At 65.7% G+C, this 19248-nt stretch overlaps 7 protein-coding genes across 7 annotated transcripts in view; 3 read left to right on the top strand and 4 right to left on the bottom strand.

The window, feature by feature from the left end:
* Positions 1–960: 960 nt before the first annotated feature.
* EMIHUDRAFT_232802 (hypothetical protein) lies at positions 961–2184 on the top strand (the record flags this gene model as incomplete). The annotated part of the gene is made up of 4 exons (XM_005782839.1): positions 961–1254; positions 1336–1425; positions 1520–1780; positions 1882–2184. 4 exons carry the CDS (start codon positions 961–963, stop codon positions 2182–2184), a joined length of 948 nt encoding a protein of 315 aa, XP_005782896.1.
* A 2314-nt stretch (positions 2185–4498) lies between these two features.
* Positions 4499–4684, bottom strand: EMIHUDRAFT_49772 (hypothetical protein; the record flags this gene model as incomplete). The annotated part of the gene is made up of 1 exon (XM_005782838.1): positions 4499–4684. A coding segment is annotated over one exon (186 nt), but the record flags the coding sequence as incomplete, so codon positions are not given.
* Positions 4685–6061: 1377 nt separating this feature from the next.
* Positions 6062–6946, bottom strand: EMIHUDRAFT_232799 (hypothetical protein; the record flags this gene model as incomplete). The annotated part of the gene is made up of 1 exon (XM_005782837.1): positions 6062–6946. The coding sequence occupies one exon, from the start codon at positions 6944–6946 to the stop codon at positions 6062–6064; it is 885 nt and encodes a 294-aa protein (XP_005782894.1).
* A 3611-nt stretch (positions 6947–10557) lies between these two features.
* Positions 10558–12665, top strand: EMIHUDRAFT_232797 (hypothetical protein; the record flags this gene model as incomplete). The annotated part of the gene is made up of 3 exons (XM_005782836.1): positions 10558–10707; positions 11827–11975; positions 12332–12665. The coding sequence occupies 3 exons, from the start codon at positions 10558–10560 to the stop codon at positions 12663–12665; spliced, it is 633 nt and encodes a 210-aa protein (XP_005782893.1).
* Positions 12666–13167: 502 nt separating this feature from the next.
* On the bottom strand, positions 13168–14019 carry EMIHUDRAFT_232796 (hypothetical protein; the record flags this gene model as incomplete). The annotated part of the gene is made up of 1 exon (XM_005782835.1): positions 13168–14019. One exon carries the CDS (start codon positions 14017–14019, stop codon positions 13168–13170), a length of 852 nt encoding a protein of 283 aa, XP_005782892.1.
* Positions 14020–16576: 2557 nt separating this feature from the next.
* On the top strand, positions 16577–17278 carry EMIHUDRAFT_442499 (hypothetical protein). The gene is made up of 3 exons (XM_005782834.1): positions 16577–16583; positions 16685–16963; positions 17033–17278. Exons 2-3 carry the CDS (start codon positions 16700–16702, stop codon positions 17066–17068), a joined length of 300 nt encoding a protein of 99 aa, XP_005782891.1. The 5' UTR covers positions 16577–16583; positions 16685–16699; the 3' UTR covers positions 17069–17278.
* A 234-nt stretch (positions 17279–17512) lies between these two features.
* The window catches only part of EMIHUDRAFT_456556 (hypothetical protein), a gene marked incomplete at both ends in the record, with an annotated part of 2274 nt that continues 538 nt past the window's right edge, over positions 17513–19248 (bottom strand). Inside the window, one exon of the mRNA XM_005782833.1 lies at positions 17513–19228. Within this exon, the coding sequence (XP_005782890.1) occupies positions 17513–19228 (1716 nt within the window). The remainder of the gene's footprint in view (positions 19229–19248) is intronic.

Below are 19248 nucleotides of genomic sequence, written 5' to 3'. Positions count from 1 at the left end.
CTGGCGAGCTTGTGCATGGCGCGCAGCTCTCACCGCACGGGCCGCTGCCAGTCTCGCCGCATCTGCCGCAGCCGCCGAGGGCGCCGCTGCCGCCGCGTGGCCCGATCCCTCCGGCGCCCGATCCGCATGCCGAGCTGCAGCGCGGGCTGCTCGACTTCCTCGTAGTGCGCGGTGCGACGCTCGCATTGCCGGCGAGCGCGGCGGCACTGCTCTCGCTCACTGTCGAGCGTCATCCGGAGCTGTCGAGGTACGAGGTTGGCGCGGGCAACGTGACGCGCGCGCTCTTCGAGCTCCAGAACCTGGTGCCCGCCGCGGTGCGGGTCGAGCAGGGCGAGCTGGCGTTCCTCGACGCCACCGCCCTCTCGGCCTTCCAGGACCGGCTGCTCGGCCGCCCGTCCGCTGGCGCCTCGGCGGGCACCGCGGGCGGCGGGGACAAGGGTGGGCGGAAGCGGACGGCGACGGCCGCGCACGATAGCGAGCTGGCGGCAGTGATGGATCTGGTGGGGACAAAGTCGGCCAAGGAGAAGGAGCGGCAGGAGCAGGCGGCCGAGCTGCGAGCCGCGTCGCTGTAGCCGCTTCACTGTCGCCGGCCTCTCGCGGCACGTCCAGCGACACGTCCAGCGACACGTCCAGCGACACGTCCAGCGACACGTCCAGCGATACGTCCAGCGACACGTCCAGTGACACGTCCAGCGACACGTCCAGCGACACGTCCAGCGATACGTCCAATGCGACAGGCGGACGAGCTGCTCGAGCTGCTTCACAAGCCGACGGCGCGGCAGGCGAGCGAGACGGACCGCTTCCGGACGGCGGGCGGCTCCAAGCTGCAAGAGTTTTGCCGGCGCGCGGCCAGAGGGCGGAGCGGCTGCCCGCCAGAGCGTGCGCCTGTGAGGCGCGGGGGGCGTGCTGGCGAGTAGGCACGGCACCAAGGAGGACTGCGCGCGGCTGAACGGGACGGGGATGCCGTGCGGCCACATCCACTTCCGGCGCATCATCAAGCCCCACACGGACGTCTCGCTCGGCGACTGCTCGTACCTCGACACGTGCCGGCACATGGCGACTTGCCGCTTCATCCACTACGAGGTGGACCACACGGACGCGCAGCGCATGCGCCAGGGCTCGGCCCAGCTCGACCCGTTTGCGCGCACCGCGACCAACCGCGTGGACGACGACCCCTTCTCGCGCCACTACGAGTCTCAGTTTGTCAACTGCGACATCCGCACCTTCCCGATGCAAACGCTGGGCAAGTTCCCGGTCCGGACACGCCGCAGCCCCCGCACGCGCGATCTCTCCGCGCGGGGCACGCGCGCGACACGCCCGCGACGCCTCCGGTAGGTCATCATGGCGGACCCGCCGTGGGACATCCACATGGAGCTCCCTTACGGGACCATGTCCGACGACGAGATGCGCCGGATGAACGTGCAGGTGCTCCCCCGGCGGGCGACCAATAACGCGACCCGCGCCCGAGACACGTCCTCGGCAGTGTCTCGACACGCCGCACCTCCACGACTGCGCGCAGGTGCTGCAGGACGACGGCGTCCTCTTCCTGTGGGTGACTGGGCGGGCGATGGAGCTAGGGCGCGAGTGCCTCGAGATCTGGGGGTACCGCTTCGTGCAGGAGCTGCTCTGGGTCAAGACCAACCAGCTGCAGCGCATCATCCGCACGGGGCGGACCGGCCACTGGATCAACCACTCCAAGGAGCACTGCCTCATCGGCGTCAAGGGCGACCTCGACGACCGGTTCAACCAGAACCTCGACTGCGACGTCATCTGCGCGGAGGTGCGCGAGTTGCGCCCATGGGCCGCGGGAGATGCGCCCATGGAGCGCCTGAGCCATGGCCCGCCCGTGGCCCGCCCGTGACACGCGTGTCGTCTGCTCAGGTGCGCGAGACGTCTCGCAAGCCCGACGAGATGTACGACCTGCTCGAGCGGCTCGCGCCGGGCCAGCGCAAGCTCGAGCTCTTCGGGCGGCCGCACAACGTGCACAAGGGCTGGACCACGCTCGGCAACCAGCTCGGCAAGACGCAGATCGCGGAGCCGTGGCTGAGGCAGCACCTGCTCGACGAGGGCGTCTTCGAGCCGCAAGACCTAGCGCCGATGCCCACGCCGCCCCGCGACCCGCTCGTGCCGCCCTGGGGAGGGCACGACCCGCCCGAGCGGCTGCCAAGGGAGGGCATGCAGTGAGAAAAGAGGACTGCCGCGGCGCGTGCGAGCCCGCGGCCTTCGCCTCGGAACAGTCAATCAGTCACTCGTCTCCCTACTCCCACAACGCGCCAAAACGCATTGCGCAATATTGTGCCCCCACACCCTGGCAGTGTGTCGGTTTGGTGTGACACGGGACTAGCAATTGCCGATTTTTTTATGCGCGCATGTATTGAACTACGTTTGCAGAGCTGGGAGGTGTGCATAAACCAGATCCCACTATGTTATATCATAGGATATAACATACTGAGATACCAGGCTCTTCCCTGGCATATCAGCTATCAAGAAACCGTCTGATTTCTAGGAGGAGGAGCTCTGTATTCTGCTTTTTCGACATATCCCACAGATCACATCCGGGCCATGGGAATATCGGTCCAGACGCTCTGGGTTCTGGTTTTTCGAGGTGTGAACGATCTCCCGGAGGGGTCATTCCGCCGGAATGACCCCTCATTAACTAATCGGATTCCGAATGGGTCGAACGGGAGTACTAAGACAGCAGCATGTTCTGGGTGGGAGGAACCCTTGGTAACGTTCTGGTTTCTGGTTTCTGCGATATCGAGTGCGATGGAGCGCCCCTCGTTGCTTTCACCTCTCAACGGCGACGAGAAGCGGCTCACTACGGTGCCTCAGCGCACAGTGTCGCTCCTCTGTGAGACTGACGCAAAACAGGCCAGCGTTCAGTTGCTCAAGCGCCAGGCACTCGGCGTTTGGCACGCCGACGCCCTGTCCGACGTTGAGAATGCCATTGGCGACCTGCACTTCTGGCCAACGACCTGGTCGAAGGACCCTCGCAGCCATGACTACGACATGCAGCGCCTCGGACGGTCCAAGCGGCTCGACAATCGCGAGCGCTTCGAACTCTTCCGATTTGTGGTTGGCAATGGCGCATCACCCGCTCTGGCCGTCGAACTCCTTGCCGCGTCGGAAAGCCTGCCAGACACGTTCGCCATAACCCAAATGGAAAACCTCGTGAAGAAGGCTGCCGAAGGCAGCTTCTCGAAGTATAAGGCATACATCATGGCGGACCGCAAGTGGGCCCCGGTCTTTTGCGTGCCAGAGCAGAAGCCTCTGCCTCTTGTGCCAAACGAGGGGTACCGCCTCCCCAGCGAGGCCACACGCCACGCAGTGCTCTACGTCCGGCACGAGCCGAACGGTCTTGCGGCTCGGGTCGTCGCGAAGCTGAGAGGCAAGCCGATCGACAATGGGCAGCTTCTTTAGCAGATACCGCACCGCAGGAGCGGAAAGGCCTGCCGGCATCTCCCCAGCAATACGCTCCGCGCGTAAGGGCGTCCCAGGTGGGTAGAGGTTGAGCGCAACCACGAAGCTGATGAAATCCTCCGCCGAGTTGATTGGGTGGAGCTCCTGCGCGAAGGCACTTGCGCCATCCTTGATGTGTTCGAGCTCGTGGAGACCGAGCTCGTCGAGCCAGCTCGCCATCGGGGACCGAAAAAGCAGATCCCAGAATAACAGATCGCGTGACGCGCAATGTTCTTTCTCTCTGTGATTTCGTGCTCGATACCCCCGGGTACGGACGGGGGTACACCTGTTCATTGGCCGGAATGAGCTCATTAGGACGAAGCGGGAGATGTATTCACACCGCAGAAACCAGACCCACGGGCAGATCCCGCGGGAAATCGAGGCGGGTGTCCCAGAAAACAGATCCCAGAAAAAACAGAGCGCACCGCAGAAACCGACCGACCCCTGGGTTTTCGGCTATGCGAAACCGCAATGGGAAACCGGAGCAGAAACCCTATGGGAAACCGAGGTCTGGTATCTGCTTTGTGCACGAATGAGAGCTGGGACCTCTCAAGCACGTCACACAGCCAAGCAGTATCACCAAAGATTCTCACGACTCACGCGAGCGCAGTGGCGTCTCTCTCCCTATAAGTTTCTATGTCTCTCCTCACCAGTTCTTCTCGTCATCGTCCAAGTGGTGGTGGCCAAAGCCGTACATCAGCTGCTCCGTGGACGCGGGCAGCTGGTCGGGGCGGAGGGGTCCGTCGAAGGCCTCGACGCGCCAGCCGTTGTAGTAGCCGCACGCGCAGTGGCCAAGCTCGCAGCGCGACTCGCCATAGAAGCCCGCGGAGGGAAGGCCGCCATTCTCGCACCTGCCGGCGGTGATCGCGCCGAGCTCGAGCCGGAAGGGGCCCTCCTCGCCGTCGGCAAGCAGCACGTACATGTGCGCGACCCCCTCATTGAGCTGGTACAGCCCGCGGTTCCGGAAGGCGGAGAACGGCAGCTTGAAGGTGAACCACTCGCCCAGCAGGCACTCGTGCCCGCCCTCGTCGCCAAAGTCGCCGACGCCGAGCGAGTCGTACCGCTCCCGCGCCTCGGCGTCCGCGAGCAGCGCGTACGCCCGGCTCAGCACCTGGAAGCGCTCCTCGCTCCCTCCGCCGTCGGGGTGCGCCTCCTTCGCCAGCGAGACGTACGCGGCGCGAACCTCCTCGGCACTCGCGTCGGGGTCGACGCCGAGGACGGCGTAGGGGCCTCCCGCCGCCGCCGCCCGCCCGCCCGCCGCCGCTGCCGGGCGCGGCCCCGCCGGCAGCGGCGCGCGGAACGTCCAGTGCGAGTCCGAGGCCGACGCCTCGGCCTGCAGCACGAGCTCGTACGGCCGCCCATCGGTGCGCAGGGTCACCTCGAGCCAGTGGTGCTGCGACAAGTCCCACAGCCAGCGGGCGGAGGAGCCCATCCCGCACGCGCCCCCGCCGAGCCGGCTCGAGGCCGCGTCCGCCGCCCGCGCCCCCTCGAGCAGCCTCCTCGCCCCGCCGCTCGAGCGCGCATGCATGCCACTCAGCAGCAGCGTGCCGTGCTCCGTCTGGTGGAGCGTGGCGGTGGAGTGGCTGAGCGCCTCCTCGTCTGGCAGCGGATACCACTGCGGCAGCCCGCGCGCGCCCGCGACGAAGATGGGCAGGTCGTCGTCGCCGCGCAGGAACTCGACCCCGTGAGAGAGCAGGTTCTTGCCGTACCGCTGCAGCAGCACCGGCAGCTCGAACGAGTCGGAGAGCCGCTGGATGACGCCGCCGACGGAGCCCGTCTGCAGCGCCTTGGAGCACCGCGCGGCGATGCCGTCGTCGTCGCGCGGGCGGAGCGCCGCCGAGACGGTCGGCGGAGGCTCGGCGAGCGGCGGCGGCGGCGGAGGCGGCGGCGGAGGGTGGGAGGCCGCAGCGCCATCAGACTCCTCGTCAGGAGAGCGCTGCGTGGACAGCGGGCGGCTGCGTATGCGGAGGGGAGGCGAGCGGAGCCGGCGGGCGACGATTCGCATTGCACAGACGACAGACGCGTCGCGACAGCCCACGCGACCGGAGCCTGGAACGAGCGCATGCGTGGAAGAAAGAATTTTACTGGCGCGCACAACACTGGGCACTCGACCCAGCCCTAGCTTGGGATGTCCGTTGTATTTATTTATTTATTGGGCACGGGACTGGCGCGCACTGGCACTAACACAGGTAGGTAGAAAGAATTTTACAAGAGGGTCGCAACGTTTCTGGGCACGGGACTGGCGCGCACTGGCACTAACACAGGTACAAGGCGCCGAAGAAAGAATCTGATGCGCGGCAGCAGCCTCCTTTGGTTTCTCTCTCTTTTCTTCTTTTTAGCTCGGAGCTCGACTTTCCCGTTAGCAGTTACACTGCGAGGCCGCGCGGGAAGCCGCAACGCGTGTGTCCGTGTGCGCGTGCCTGCACGAGCGTGCGACGTGTGGGGAGGGGTGTTTTATGATCATTTGACATTGGGCTCACTTCCACACCTCGTTCCGACCGACAAGTTCCGGCACGCCGGGCCGCACCGCCTGGGTATACAAAATGCGCCTGCGGGCGGACCCTTACAGATCACAGATAACACCTCGTGTTAGGCCATGATCTCAGCAGAGCTTCGTGATGGGACAGCCGCTTTCGTCGTGGCCGGACGAGCTCGAGTCGAAAACAAGGAGGGCAGGCTTACCGCAGGAGAAAATTCTTGCGCAGCCGGCGCAGCCGCCAACGCCCTCCCACCTGTTCGTGGCTGGGACTTGGCGAAAGCCGATGGCGATCGGTGGCCAAAAGGGGGTGGTCCAGAATTCTACCTCGTCTGTGGAATCGGTCGGGTGAGTCACAGTCAGCAAAAAGCACCACCATGTCATGCACCAGCAACCTGCCAGTTCGCCAGCCGGTATTGTGTCAACGGCTGGCGCATCTGGCTCCCGCTCCATCGTGCCTGCCTTAGGAGCGGTAGCGGGTGCCATTGGATGGCCCGGCTTGTTGCCACCTGCAACGCCGCTCCGAATGCGACCACTCTCCAGGACGACACGGATCTCAGCAGCAAGCTGCTTCACGCCGCTGTCAAAGGCGCTCGAGTCATCGGAGCTCAAATCAATGTAGAGCTTGCCGCCGAGCTTGCCTCCGACGGTGCCGGCCCAGTCGCTCGGGTTGCGGCAGCGTTTCTCCATAACGACCGGGATCATTGCCTCGACGCCCTTGCGGCGCAGGCTATAGTCAAACTCAAACTTGCAGTTGTCGTTGTGCCCATTGGCCCCCTTCCCCCACGCCTTCTCGAGATAGCGGTCCGTGATGAAGCACACCACCGCCCCTGAGCGTTCGATTCCATCCACCATCTTGTCGTTTATGTCTCCGCGCATGCACTCCTCGTCAAACCATGGCCGAATGCCCTCGGCCTTGAGGGCGGCACAGAGTTTCCCTACGCGGGCATGGTTGGAACGTCCTTCCTCGTCTTCGCCCCAGTCATGGGTAAGGAAGCAGTCGTACTGCATAGGCGCGCCCTGCCCGCTGTAGTCCGCCGCCTTTCTACAGTGGGTTGCGGGCATTAAGAAAACGTCGCATTAAGAAACCCTACCAAGAGATTTCCGCAAAAATCTAAGAAACCACGGCGCGCCGCAGGCGCGGCCCCGAGAAAAGGCCAGACACGAGTCTCGAGTGTGAACGGGAGCCCCAGCTCAAAATTTCTCTTCGCCTGCGGCGCGCGCACTTGTCACTTTCCAAGTCTACGGTGTTCTGAGTGGAGTGGAGATGGAGGCGTGTGTGCGTCTTCCCGTCATCCAGAGAGCCGACTCGGCGGCAGACTCTGGCATCGCCCTCGCGGACCGCAGCTTACCTCTTACCTAAAATCCTTAGGGGGCCGGCTCTGGCCTGAGTGCCGGCCGGAGCTAAGAAACCACGGCGTGGGGTGGGTGAGGGCTGTGGAAAGGCTTAGAAACGGCGGCGTGCCGCCAAATGCTGTTTTCTTAATGCCCGCAACCCACTGTACAGAGGGTGAGAATGGTGGAGAAATGGCCACGTCGACTCGTTGGTGAGTGAGCTGTTTTCCCCCTGCGCGCGGGCCTTCTAGGCCTGCGGGTAGTCTCTCCCCATCCCCAGGGCCTCTAGGGCTCGCACCTCAAGAAGAGAGTTTCTAAAAATCACTCCTCATCGCAAACCCTGTCAGCAGTCCTCCTTCGGTTACTGGACCGTGTTCAACGTCGTTGAACAGTGTTCAACGTCGTTGAACACTACTTAGGAATGGCCGTAGCTCCTCTTCACGAGCGATTCAGAAGACGTACCAAGTATCGATTCTGTATAGAATTGCAAGGCGCACACGCTGGTGCAGGCGGCGAGTCGTCGATCCGACTCGTTCCGACGTGAAGTCGCCGTGAAGGGTTGGCAATATGGCAAACACAGGTGTGTATTATTTTTGCTTGGGGCGGCCCTCATGACGGGGTAGGTAGGGTAGGTCTGGGCCCTCCCGTCGGGTTTTCCCCTCTCTTCACGCTGGAATTTTCACAGCAGAAGAAGAATTTTTCCGCGGAAATCACGATGTCAACCCTCCCCAAGTGAGGTGATCTGGTGCTTGTAGGGCTTGAGAGTGGCCTGCCATGTCACAGGAAGGACTGTGGTTGCAGAAGAGTACCACCAGCATCACTTTAGTTGGTATAGTACCCCACCTTCACCGATCCGACAACAAATTTCCCATAAGTAGGGTAGGTAGGTAGGTAGGTAGGTAGGTGCAGGGCAGGGGCCGGCCAGGTTTTTGCAGAATTTCATCATGAGGGCCGCCCCAAGCACAACCAGGCCCTTCCTTTTTTTGAGCAGGTGTGACGCCGCGCGAGCGACGCTCCGAGATCGCCCGAGATAGCGCGGCGCGGCGGTGGGTGAGGTGGGGTGGGGGGAGGGGTGGGGGGGGGGGGCGGCGTGGCGTGGAGCTCCGAGATAGCGCGAGATTGTGCGAGATCGCGCGGCGCGGCCCCGAGATGGCGCGAGATCGCCCGAGATCGCGCGGCGCGGCCCGAGGCGAGGTGGATGGGTTGGGAGCGAGGGGGCGGAAGTGATCAGTGCGGTAGATCGGTCAGTCGGGGCGCGTGAGCCGGACTTGTGAGCCGGACGGCTTTCATTTCTCTCTGCGTTGTTGAGCCAGGACTCAACATACTCGTTCTGTTGCCGTCCCAAACTGTCACTCCCCTCTCTCCCGGCCGGGGTGGGGCGCGCGCGGGGGCGGCGGGTGTGCGGCGAGTGTGCGGGATGTCTGTGGGCCCGAGAGCGATATGCCATGTCCGCCTTGCGTTGTTTCATAACATCGAAGGCGAGAAGGCGAGTACGTCGAAGGCTAAGCTCAAAGTAAAATACACCCGGCAAACAGGGCCATTTTGCCACATTTTGCCCCCCTTTGCGATCTTCTCGCGTCGGCAAGCGCGCGGGCCAGGATGGGCGAGCCGGTCCCGCCACGCTGGACGGGCCAGCGGCTGGCACGCGCCGGCCACCCCGGCGGCGCGGCGGCCTCATCGCGCTCGTCGTCTGCGAGGCCACCGCTCGGCGTCGCCGCGTCCGACGGCGATGGCGCTTGGCTGTGAGGTGGGATGGCGGCATGGTGCGCGCGGACGTGGGGGTGGTGCGGGATGCGCGTGCCAGCAAGCATAGTTTCACCTCCCCAACCCCGCAGGCGCGCCGACGTGCTGCCCGAGCGCGTTTGGGGGCAGCAGCAGCTCCTCGCGAGGCGCCTTCGGAGGGGTGCCACACCCCTTTCCCAGCCGCGCGCGAGTTGAGCTCCGATTTGCGCTCTTTTTCGCACACGCCCGACACTAGTAGGTGAGGATCGACCATCCTCCGCTAGCAGGGCCTCGTCGGGCGCGTCTTCGTCGAGCGGTGGTGCATCTCCCATGCTCCCACCCGCGCCCTCCTGGCAGCCCGCCCGCGGCCCACACCGACGCCCTCACGGGCTCACCCTAGTCGTAGGTGCGGGTTTTTTGCGTGCCCCCCGTCGATACGGGGCGCTGGGCGATGGCTGGGCTTGTCGCCGGGCGAGCTAGCCCCTCAGCCGGCCGCGGAGCGGAGGTGCGAAATCGAGGCGGCGCGGCCCCTGCGCGCAGCCTGTCCGGCCGGCGCGCGCATGGTTCCGTAGCCCGTCTAGTGCCTCACTGACCAACTCCAGCGCCACGGTGTATGTGGCCGGTGTGGTACTGGGGCTGGGCAGCCTTGGGGCCGGCGGAGACCGCCGTCTAGCGGTCGCACTAGTCGGATATCGTTGTTCAACCTGTTTGTTCAACGGTTGTTCAACCATAGTTTGAGCCTCAATTATTAATTAGGGTTTGGGTCTCTGAGGTCGATACTAGCGTCTATAACTTGCCACAAGCATGCTTTACAAAAGTCCAGCGGAGCTGGACTCGCAGAACGGCCGTCCGCGCGCGCTGTGAACAGCGCCGTGGTTGAACACTGTTCAACGTCGTGTTGAACACGTGACGGTCCAGTAACCGCCTTCCTCCGGGAATGTACGTAAGAGCCACATACATTGAAAATCTCTCTCGCACCTCACTTAACCTCGCTGCCGAGCCCAAATCACTGTGTGTGCCACATTTCTTGTTGGCTTCTAAAAATCTCTCTCTCTCTCCCTCAACCTCTCACAGACCACAGCGCACAGCGCCATAGGACATATTTCCTTCTTGAGCACTTGAGCACTGGATAGGGTCGATCGATTCCGCATGGTACGCGTACGGGACCCCTCGATCGTCTCGCCCTCCCCTGAGGCTGAGCCCTCCCTCACTGGTGTGTTCATTGGGGGGAATATATTTCCTTCTCAATAACAAGGGTCAAGGCTGTGAAATGGGCGTGAATGTCCCAGAAATTTCATCGCCTGCCCCTGCGGCGCGCCAGAGGCAACCAACCAACCTATCAAGGTGTTTGGGCCAAGCATTTCACGCCGCCCCTAGGCCGCCCCCTGGTCACAGGTATCACGGGTGACCGAGAGATGGGTCTCCTTCGTGGTGTGAGTACCTCGGCACCTGGTCTGGCACACGCACTGCCTGGTCCGCGCGAGTGCAACGAGACCCGCCGCCTCCAAACCCGGCTCTGCGGCCGCGCAGCCGCAGGCATCAGGAGCCGGCGGAACCTTGCCAGAATGTGGCCGCAGCAAGAGCCTCCGGCGGGCCTCCGGCGGACGCCTAGCGGCGTGGCGCTGCGCGCCGGCCTGCGGCCTCTGAAGAAGTGTCACACTGTGTCACCTCGCCGCGAAGTGTGTCACCATAAGCATAACCGCTTTCACGCTTGGGTGTGCTACAAAAGTGGGGACGCGCCTGGCGGCGCGCCCCCCAAAATGTTTGGGGGCCTGTGATTGGGCGAAAGAAAGAAAGAAAGAAAAAACCCCAGGGAGGGATGGGAGGACGGCACGCCGCCACCACACAGGGATTTTAAGGAGAGGAGTGTGGTGCTAGTCGTCGCCCACCCTAACCCTTGGTCGTCGTCTGCCTCTTTCTATCTCCCTTCGCAGTCCCTCGCCGATTCTCGCTGCAACCTTCATGGTTCATGCGTCACATGCCACCTCGCGGTCGTCCCACTCTCGTCGTTCTCCCTCCTGTCGCTTCCTCCTCTGTCGCGTCGCTCTCGTCTGCCTCGTCCTGCGACCGACGCCGCCGCCGCCTGCCGATCCCTTGCTCTCGCGGCTTCTCTCGCCTTTCGTCGCAGCTCTGCCCTCCTCGCGGCAATATTTTGGCCCCTCGAGTTTATCGAGCTCTCCTCGCGCAAGGACGACTCTTCTGACGCCCACTGCGATCATTTGCCGCCAAGTCATATCGTTGCTCAGGTCCACTCTCTCTTCGAACACTTGTACCTCCACGGATGATGCTGGCGCTGGGGTCCCCTTCGGGTGCCTCGTGACAGCTGACGATGGGATTGCCACTGGTGTTTCGTCCTCCTCGGAGTTTGTGAAAGAAAGAAAGAAAACAGACACGCCAAACGAGGGATGGGACGAGGACAGGGTCACCTGCACGAGCAGGATTTTGGATTTGTGATTGGGCCTTTGTGTGAAACAAAATTCTTTTTTGTCGTCGTTCTTTCCCTTGTCGCTTCTTCTTCTGTCGCGTCGCTCTCCTCTGCCTCGTTCTGCGACGCCGCCGCCGCCTGCCGGTCCCTTGTTCTCGCTGAAGAAAAGAAAGAAAGAAAACAGACACGCCAAACGAGGGATGGGACGAGGACAGGGTCCCCACCTGCACGAGCAGGATTTTGGAAGGACGATCAGGGGGACAGGTGGGGCTCTCCTGCTCCTGACACGGGACACTCTCGCTGAAAACGTGATTGCAACTCGTTTTTCGATTCTTTTTTGCACAACACTGGGCTTTTGTTGGCGCGAACCTGTACAATGTCGGACTCCGACGAGCCGGACTGGGTCGAGGCGCAGAGCTCCGCGCAGAAAGCCGCGGCCAAGAGCCGCCTCTCCTCCTCCTCCAGCCTCAACCTCGACGGCTCCGACGATGATGAGGACGCCGGCCAGAAGGATGCGCCGGCGGCCATCAAGCCGGCCAAGGGCGGCGCCGGCGGCAAGTCTCGCGCGCCCAAGACGCCGGCGTCGGCGCTGCCGCTCTCGCTCGCGCCGAGGGCGCGCCCCATCGCCGCCGCCCCCTCTCCTGCCCTCGCCCGCCTCCGCTTGAGCGCCGCCGCGGCCGTTCGTCGCAGGTGCGCCGGGACGCGCTGCTGCTCGAGGCGCCAGACGGCGAGCTGGACCTCTCGGGCGACTTTGGCTGCATCGGCCGCCTCCACGTCAACGCCTCGCGCAGAACGACGGACGGCGCGGCGGCGGGCAGCAGCGCGGACGGCGGCGGCGGCAGCGGACGGCGCGACCGCGCGGCGCTCACGCTCGACCTCAAGGGCCGTGTGTACGAGGGCGACATTGTGCCGAGCAACTCGTCCCTCTGCCTGGTCTCGCTCGACGGCAGCCGCGCGCGCGTCGAGGCCGTCTTCAGCGACTTTGTGCAGCTCTCCGCGCCGCACGTCTCCATCTTTGAGATGGAGCAGGTGCAGGACGGCGAGCTGGGCGCGCACTTCTTCGACGACGTCGACGACGCGAACTCGGTCCTCGACTCGGACGCCGAAGAGGAGATGGCGCCGCTCAAGGAGCGGCGCGGCGGCGGCAAGATGGCCGCGTCCAAAAAGGGCAAGGGCGCGGCGGCAGACGGACGGAGGGGCCGCCGACCGCTCCGCGCTGTGCTGACGGGTGGGCCTTGCTCCTTCTAGGCGGCAGCAAGGCGTCGGCCGGCTCGAAGCGCAAACCGTCGGGCGGCAAGGCGGGCGCCAAGCGCGCCAAGAAGTGAGGCGTGCCGACGCGGTGCGCGGTGAGTGGTTTTTGCTCTCCACTCTGTTCATGAAGACGTCTCGCCCTCCAGCAGCCCCCCCGAGCCCCGTCGCTAGTAGCTGTGAGAAAGGAGAGTTTTGAGGTATGAGGACACGGGACTGTGCTGCATGCTGTACTGTACGTGTACGTACGAACCGACGAGACGTACCGGGGAGGCTGCGTACTGCCCGCGGGGGCGCAAAAAACCCATACCATATCCTCATATATCCAACACGTACCGCAGGGCGGGGACCTGTTCCTTTTTACCCATCTCCTAGTAGAGGTGTCCGTTTTGTTTATTTATTTATTTAACACGACGGATTCGCTACCCGGGCTTAGCTGGTGGCGGGTTCGCACACTTGGTCGTCGAGACCCGGGTAGGCGATCCACACCCGCCGGCCCTGCTCACAGCCTCTTGCGCGTGGCCGGGTCGTACCCGAGCGCCTCGGCGCACTTGCCCAGCCGCTCCAGCGCCTCGAAACGGACTGACGGCGTGTACAGCCGCTGCCCCTCCTTGACGGGTAGCGGCTGGCCCACCGCCTTCAGATAGGCAAACACGCCGCCCAACCCTTCTGTGTTGCCGATCCGCTTGTCCATGCAGTACCCAACCGTCAGCGTGTACACCTTCCCCTCGCGATCGAAGAGGAGACTCTGCGCCTGCGGCGGCGACCTCACCACCTTGTGCGTTGCCGCGATCGCGCGGCCTCCAAAGTGGAGCGTGCCCGTGTGCGTCGCCTCCGCACGCGAGAAGAACCAGACGCGGTTCGGCTCTAGTGGGTCAACTGCAAACCAGGACTTGTCCCGCAGGTCCGGGAAGGCCTCCTTCAGCTTGAATGAGCCGAAGGCGCGGACAAACTCGGCGCGCGAGAGCGGGCCGACGATGGGAGCAACGAACTGGAAGTCGTCCGAGAGAAGCGCAGCCGGGTCGGCTCCCGCTTTGGTGCCAAACTCGGCGGCCAGTACACGCTTCGCCTTGGCAATGAGCTCCTCCGGACCGATGGGAAACGTAGATGTGGCGAGCGTCGCCGCCGAGTCGAGCGCTTCGTAGCCGCCCTCGTCGCTGAAGACGGGCGATGTCGCGTACCGCTGCTCGTGCCAGCCGAGCTTCTTGCGGCCAGTGTTCTTGCCAGAGCCGGTGGCGACGTCGATCAGATCGACAGCAAATAGCAGCGCGCCGCGTATCGCAGAGTGGATGAGGTCGATGGTCAGGAGAAGGCTGGCGGTGCAGAGGTTGCCGAGAGCGGCGAGAGGCTGCATATGTGTATTATGTACAATTCGATCGAGTGCGAGGAGGGAGCAGAGGCGTAGAAGCAGATGGTAGAGCCAGGAAGCCGGACGCTGATGCTGGCAGGAGTGCACCTGGCACTGCACTACCTGGAATGTTCGAACTGACCAGAAAGAAAGGAGAGCGCCCTCGTCTAGCAAAAAAGAAAGTGCAGGTGAGCGACAGCTACACAAACTCTCCAAGCCCGGCGGCTCTCGCTGGTCCGCTCGCCCACGCGCCGCGATGGAGGTCGAACAGGACAACCGCAGGAGCGGCGGTGGCGGCCCGGACCGCGCCGCTCAGATGCAGGCGCAGTTCGAGGCCCTCGTGGCGCAGGGCGCCGCAGCAATGGCAGCGGAGCACGGCTACATAAGGAGCGACCCGGTGACGGGAGTGCAGCTTTCACCAGCGGATGAGGCCACGCTGCACAGGCTCCTCCTCGAGCGGCTCTACGCGAAACGGCTGCGCGACTTTGACGTCGCCGACGCGCTGCGCGCACAACTTCGCGACGCCGGCGTCTCTGTCAATGACGCAGAAAGCACCTACTCGATACGGCCACGCACGTCGGGCCAGCCGAACCACCACGGCTACACTCGCGTCGACGATGGCAGCATCGTCCTCTCGCCGGCCGACCAGGCGACGCTCGACGGCATGCTGCTCGAGCGGCTGCTCGCCAAGCGGGCGCGCGAGTTTGCAAAGGCGGACGAGCTGCGCCAAAAGCTGCGCTCGGTGGTCCTCCGCCGGGCCGCAAACCCCCGCGCGCCCCTTCCATCCACACTCTGGTGCCGGCCCGTCCGCAGGCGGGCGTGATCATCGACGATGGCGCGAACACCTACCGCGTCGTCCCTCCCGAGCCGCCCAAGCCTCCTCAGCCGGCGCGACCGACCCACCACGGCTACACTCGCGTCGACGACGGCAGCGTGGTGCTCTCGCCCGCCGACCAGGCGACCCTGGACGGCATGCTGCTCGATCGGGTGCTTGCGAAGCGAGAGCGCGCTTGGGAGCGCTCCGACGAGCTGCGTCAGAAGCTGCGCGAGGCGGGCGTGTCGGTCAACGACGGCGAAAGCACCTACAGCCTCAAGCCACCGGCGCCGCCGAAGCCGCCCAAGCAGTCCCAGCCGGCGCGACCGACCCACCACGGCTACACTCGCGTCGACGACGGCAGCGTGGTGCTCTCGCCCGCCGACCAGGCGACCCTGGACGGCATGCTGCTCGATCGGGTGCTTGCGAAGCGAGAGCGCGCTTGGGAGCGCTCCGACGAGCTGCGTCAGAAGCTGCGCGAGGCGGGCGTGTCGGTCAACGACGGCGAAAGCACCTACAGCCTCGCGCCGCCCAAGGCGCCCAAGCCGCCCAAGCCGCCCCCGCCGACCGAGCACGACTATGCGCGCGAGGAGGCGGACGGCGGCGCGGCGTGGGCCTCGCTCCCGGCTGAGCACCGCAGCGCAATCGACGGGCTGCTGTTGGCGCGGCTGCAGGCGAAGAAGAGCCGGCAGTGGGAGGCGGCCGACGCGATGCGGTCGCAGCTGAACGAGCTCGGGGTCTACGTCGATGACGGCCGAAAGGTGTGGCAGCTGCTGCTCGGCAAAGGGAGGAGTTCGCCGGGTCAGCGGTTCACCCGGCCCGGCTGCGCGGTAGGTGTACAAGCTGCTCGGCAAGGAGGAGCTGTCCGACGCGTACACCCGCGACCCCGCCGACGACTCCGGCGTCGTGCTCAACGCGACGGACGAGGCGACGCTGGTCGGCCGCCTCTCCGCCCGCCGGCAGGCGCAGCGCTCGCGCGACTACGCCGGCGCTGACGCCATCCGTGACGAGCCGCAGCACCCTACCAAACCCCGGTACCCAACTCGAATTCAATACCATAGGCGCCGACGCCATCCGTGACGAGCTGCGCGCCGTCGCGCGCCAAGGGGGCTGCAGCATAGTCTTCGACGACCGGAAGCACACGTACCGCTTCCCGTCCCTCGCCGTCGCGCACTAAGTCAAGCGGTCTCTCGACGAGGAGGGCGGCGCGGCGGAGCGATCCCGGCTCGACAGAGAACTGGCCGACCACCGCGGTGGCGGCGGCGGCGGCGGTGGCGGCGGCGGCGGCGTCGGAAGCGATGGGGTGGGAGGGAGCGGGGGCCACGGGTACCGGCGGTCCGAGGAGGCCGGGCAGCGGGAGATCGACGAGGAGGAGCAGGCGCAGATCGACGCGCTGCTCCTCGAGCGGGTGCAGGCCAAGCGGGTGCGCGACTTTGCGCGCGCCGACGACCTCCGCGACCGGCTGCGCGAGCACGACTGCTTCGTGGACGACCGCGCAAACACGTACGTGTGCCGCATCCTGGCGAAGCGGCGCCGCTCGAGCGACCGCGCGAGCGAGGGCAGCGAGGCGAGGCCACCCGCGCTCTCTACCCCGCCGCCGCCGCCGCCGCCGCCGCGCTTTGTGCGGGACCCGAACGACGGGGGAGGCGCGGAGTCCTTGACGGCGGAGCAGGAGGAGCGCCTGCAGGAGCGGCTGGTTGCGCAGCGCGAGGCGCAGGCCGCGCGCGACTTTGCGATTGCCGACGCGATCCGCGATGTGTGTTTGTTCGCGCCACAGCCGAGAGTCTAGCCGCGGCTGCAGAGACGAGGAGGCCGCGGTGTCCCCGCCGGACCCCGCCCCGCCCCGCCCCGCCGCAGGAGCTGCGGCGCGAGATGGGCATCGTCCTCAACTCGCGCACGAGCTCCTACCGCATCCTCCCGCCGCCGCAGCCGTCCGCCGGAGCCGCCACCAGTCGCTTGTTTGAGCCGTCGGCCGGCTGGTCCTCCTCCCGAGCAGAGGCGCCAGCGCCAGCGGGCGGAGGGGAAGCCTTGGCCCCCGCGAGCGCCGCAGAAGTGGTGGACGCCGCCCCGCCTGCGCCTGCAGCCTCATTTGTGACTCCGGGCGCGGTGGGCTACTCGGACGAAGAGCTTCTCGCGGTCCGCGCCCATCAGCGAAGCGGACACGCTGCCACACGCCCCTTCTGACCCCTTGGCCTTGCTGTGTAGGGCGTCGACTTGCCCGAGGAGACGCGACACGACTGAAGGGCTATTTCCCATTCTTTTGGGGGCGAATGGCGGCGCTTTGTGGGCGGTTGACGTCGAATGGCGAATTGTGATTGGCATATGTTTGTATTCCGGGCGGGGAGACAGAGCGAGAGTCGAGAGAGGAGAACTAAGGAGCCCGCGCGCAGTGTGCTTGCCGAGGTGCGGAGGTGGAGACAGCGCAGTGTGTAGACTAGTGTTCACGTAAAAGCACAATCCCGGGCCCCAGCGCAGCAGCGGGGCCCGAAATCGCGCACAGAAAGAGAAACACCAGTCAGACTCAGAGAGCGAGACCCCGAGAGCGCGGTGCAGCGCGACAAAAATCAAAATGCGCAAAATGTCCAATGATTGAAATATTGAGATGCAAAACACGGGGGGTCCCAGGGTGAGGGAAGGCGAGCAAAGTGCAGTGTTACTCGCAAAACTCAAAAGCAGACAATTCTCTTATATCAAGTCATAGGACCCCTCGGGCGGACGGGTAGCGTTCCTGAACCAAAAGTTAACAGCGACGTTGAGTTCGCCTTGCGCAGCGCAGCGCGAGTGGACCTCGTGGTGCCAAAAGGCGGGCAGGTAGAGCGTCTCTCCGGGCCGGAGCGTGCAGCGGCGCGGCGACGCGCGCTGCAGCGCCGGATGGGCGCGCAAGTCGGGCTGCGACACGTTGACGGACGAGGCAAAGACTACGCGCGCGCCGGCGTCCGCCTCGCTGACGGGCAGCCGCTCAAAGGTGTTTGGCCAGGCATAGCGGAGCGTGCCCTTGGCGCGCGGCGTGTAGTAGAGGTGGGGCAAGTCGGAGGGCGGGAAGAGGACGAGCTCCTTGGTGCCAGACACCTGAGCGAGAAGGTTCTCGTACTCGTCGTAGTGGAGGGGCGACGTCGTCGCGCCTTTGCCCAGCCAGAGGTTGGCGAGCAGCGGCCTGAGGTACAGCGCCTGCGGCGGCACCGGCGCCATCGCGCGCACAGGCGCGCCGAGGTACTGGTGCAGCGCGTTGTACTCGACGTAGAAGGACTCCGGCGTCGGCTCCTCGAGCAGGCGCAGGTAGTCGCCCAGCCGCATGAAAGTCTCGGGCGGCCGCACGAGCACCTCCCTGCCGGCTGGCAGCCCCCAGCGGTGCCCCGCCTCGGGCCCGTCGTACCTGCCCGTGGGCGAGACGCCGACCTTGACAGTGGAGTCGCCGCACGCCGCGCGCAGCGCACTCGCCCCCCACCGGCTCGCCGGCGCAAAGCCCGTGGCCTGCTGCAGGCCGACGAGCACAACAGGCTCGCCCGCCTCCACCACGGCTCGCATCTCCGCCTCGGACGAGGGCGCTCTCTTCCGAGCGATCTCCGGCGCGCCCGCCAACCATGAGGGCGGCTCCCACCCCGCCGTCGCCGCCGCGGCCGGAGCGCTGCGAGAAGCAGATGATGGCGGCGGCGGCGGCCCGAGCGAACGCACAACCTCGCTCCACCCCTCCACCTCGCGCCGCGTCCGGTCGATGAAGGCGAGCTGCGCGGCGCGCCACCGGCGGCGCTCCGCCAGGCGCTTGGCGCCCTCCTCGTCGGCCTGCGCGCCGCCGCCGCTTGCCTCGCTCCTCGGCCGCTCACTCGGCGCCCCGTCGAGCGCAGCCGCCGTCCGAAGCAGCGCCTCCGCCTCGCGCACGTGCAGCGCGGCCGCATGCACGGCGCCAAAGTTGGAGAGGCGCGACGTGCCGAGGAGCAGGCGGCCGAGGCCGTCGTACGCCTCCACCAGCCCCGGCTGCAGCGCGAGCGCGCGCTCATAGTGCGACTGCGCCGCGGCGAGGCGCCCCTCCCACCCCGAGGCAAGCGCGCCGCCGCTTCCCTCTGCCGCCGCTTCGCCGAGGGCGTGCAACGCCTCCTCCGTCTCGGCGGCGCGCCTGTGCGCCGCCGCCGCTGCGGAGGAGGCGTCCGGCGCACCGTCCGGGGACCCGTCACCGGCGGCGGCGGCGAAGGCGCTCGCTGCGCCGCGCAAGAAGCCGGCGGCGAGGCGGACGTCGGCTTGCTCGTGGTGCGCTGCGAGTGCGCTGAGCGCCTCGCCGACGGTAGCATGATCGCGCACGCCGCCGAGCGAGAGCGCGATTGCGTAATGGCGCGCCGTGCCCTCAAAGTCGCCCGCCAGACCCGTGGCATGCGCCAGCTCGCGGGCAAAGTGCGGCCGCCACGCGGCCTCGGCCAGCGCAAAGCCGC

This window comes from Emiliania huxleyi (assembly GCF_000372725.1).
Source record: "Emiliania huxleyi CCMP1516 chromosome Unknown EMIHUscaffold_185, whole genome shotgun sequence".
NCBI lineage: Eukaryota > Haptophyta > Isochrysidales > Noelaerhabdaceae > Emiliania > Emiliania huxleyi.
The sequence above is the reverse complement of the archived record's forward strand: the minus strand, read 5'-3'. Positions and strand labels throughout refer to the sequence as shown.